General features: G+C 43.4%; 1 protein-coding gene across 1 annotated transcript in view; it reads left to right on the forward strand.

The window, feature by feature from the left end:
* The window catches only part of drp2 (dystrophin related protein 2), a 172,006-nt gene that overhangs the window by 98,430 nt on the left and 71,076 nt on the right, over positions 1–2,500 (forward strand). The window contains exon 7 of the mRNA XM_063190737.1: positions 326–404. Coding sequence (XP_063046807.1) covers positions 326–404 — 79 coding nt within the window. The remainder of the gene's footprint in view (positions 1–325; positions 405–2,500) is intronic.

A 2,500-nucleotide genomic window follows, 5' to 3' on the forward strand; every position in this document is an offset into this window, starting at 1 on the left:
TTATTGTATGTCAATGTCTGTCACACTTGCTGTGTAACCTTTCACTGTTTCCCATTCAGCCATTGACACTTTTCTTTCTAAAAGGTGTTGTGCTGGAGTTGTGCTGGAGTCTGAGGAAAAGACAGTTACTCTGCCTGGCATCTCCTCAAGCAGTAGCCAAGAGGAGGAAGAGCAGTGAGGTGACAGTCACAGAAAAGACTCTTCCCTTGATCCACTTTTGTTTGTTTTTTCTCTCTCTTCCTGTGTGTGTGTGTGTGTGTGTGTGTGTGTGTGTGTGTGTGTGTGTGTGTCTGTGTGTCTGTGTGTCTGTGTGTCTGTGTCACAGGGCTCCATTGAGGAGCGACTCAAGCAGCTCCAAGATGCCCATCGAGACTTTGGCCCCGGCTCACAACACTTCCTCTCCAGTAAGGCACTGTGCACTTTGCTTATTTTTTCTCTCTTCCCGTGGGGGTGTGGGTTGGGGTGTGTGTGCGTGTGCGTGTGCATGCGTCTGTCTGTCTGTCTGTCTGTCTGTCTGTCTGTCTGTCTGTCTGTCTGTCTGTCTGTCTGTCTGTCTGTCTGTCTGTCTGTCTATCTGCGTATGTGCTTGTGCATGCATTTCTGCGTGAGTGCAACTGTGTGTAGCGCTTAAAAGCATCCAGTGATTTGGTGTGAAGGTCGTGACAGACTACTTCAAGTCTTAAGTGGCTGTTAAGAAGGTATAAAGTCACAGTAGAATGCCCTTAGATAAGGACATCACTGGGCATGGGGATATTGCACAAGTCTTCACTGATACGTATAGCTCTATTAGACTAAGCACTCTTGGCTTGAGACGCCTTAGATATGACAAGAGCTGAGTGTGGATTTGTGCATTTGTGCGTGCGTGCATTTGTGTGTGTGTATGGAGGGGGGGTGGGTGTAGGAGGGAGATCAGAGTGCATATGTTAGATAGAAAAGAGATTAGACCCCTGTGGTGCTTAATATGTCTAATGAGACCATTACATCTCTCTCTCTCTCTCTCTCTCTCTCTCTCTCTCTCTCTCTCTCTCTCTCTCTCTCTCTCTCCGGTATATGGTGTCGGGTGGGGTGAGGCTGTTGGCTCAGTGTGACGTGGTGCATGCAGTGATGGTTCAGTGAAGGGATTTTAATCGTTGCTGTCTCTCCGTCTCTCCCTCACTACCCATCTCATTGAACGGATGATTTCATTGACTGACTGTAATACTGTATGTCATAATGTGAGATGATGTAAGCTGGTGGCAGTGATACACAAGTGTTAAATATATGTTTCCTCTCTCTCCGTCTCCTGTCATCCATTCATCCATGTATCTCTGTGGATGTCTACCGCACTCCTTTTTTGGAAACAAACTTACCATACACATGCACTCTCTCTCTCTCTCTCTCTCTCTCTCTCTCTCTCTCTCTCTCTCTCTCTCTCTCTCTCTCTCCCTCTCTCTTTCTCTCTCTATCTCTCTCTCTTTCTCTCTCTCTCTGCTGTTCTATTTCTTCTCTTGATGATTACAGCAGGCAGCAAGGCAGCAGGGTAGAGTCTAAAATAGAGCCACTTTTTAGCAAGCAAAGAAGCTGCTGCTCCACATGAGTTTTTAATGAGCTTCAATTAAGAATGTATTTCTGGCTCTTTATTCATGTCGCGTTTGCTTCACCTAGTTCTCCGTCGTCATGCACATTTGTCTACAAACCTTGTACAGTTCTCCCACATTTTGCAAGATGACAGCTTTAAGTAATGAATACATATGTCTAGCATTGAACATGATCTTCATTACTTTGCCCACATAACCCAGTATGGTATTTCATTGTAATTCATACAGATAGTGAGTCAAACAAAATTTTAGGTCTGACACACTGCAAGATTGGTCACAGCTGTCATTATCTAAATGTTGGTTCAATTGCATTTTGGTAACTGGGTCATGCCACTCAAGAAGCCACTGAATTTGCTACTAAAAGTAGTCTCACGATATTAAATATGAAAGAGCTTCATTCCAACAATACCATGTCACCCTTAGACCACCCTGTTATTCAGGACTACATTCCTTTTAAAATTATACATTTTTGCCAAAATATGTGTTGAAATGGCTTAAAATTGCCAAAACATTGAACCAATACTATGTAGCTTTCCTACAAAGCAGAAACAGACCCATACGTTAACAGAAGTCAAACAAACCATTATCTAACACCCTGCAGAAATGACAAAATGAGCATAGGAATACTGTACATATGAAACTTCTCCAGTGTAGTTACAGTAGCAACACCACTGCCTTTCAGCACCCTTCATCTCTCTCGTGTTTCCCTGAGACTTGCTTGAGTCCATAATGTTAGGCGCCAAGTTGCCAGCTTCGTTCAGTTGTTAAGTCACCTTGTAATCTCATAACTCACTGTAGGAGGATGATTCATTTAAAATGCTGCAAGTCAAGTGAGGTTGAAAAAGACATGTAATTTGAGGAAAACACATTTGGAAAGGCAGAGTAAATAACAAAAGAACCAGGACTAATTGTGTAGTAAAACC

The sequence above is a fragment of the Engraulis encrasicolus genome, chromosome 23 (genome assembly GCF_034702125.1).
Source record: "Engraulis encrasicolus isolate BLACKSEA-1 chromosome 23, IST_EnEncr_1.0, whole genome shotgun sequence".
NCBI lineage: Eukaryota > Metazoa > Chordata > Actinopteri > Clupeiformes > Engraulidae > Engraulis > Engraulis encrasicolus.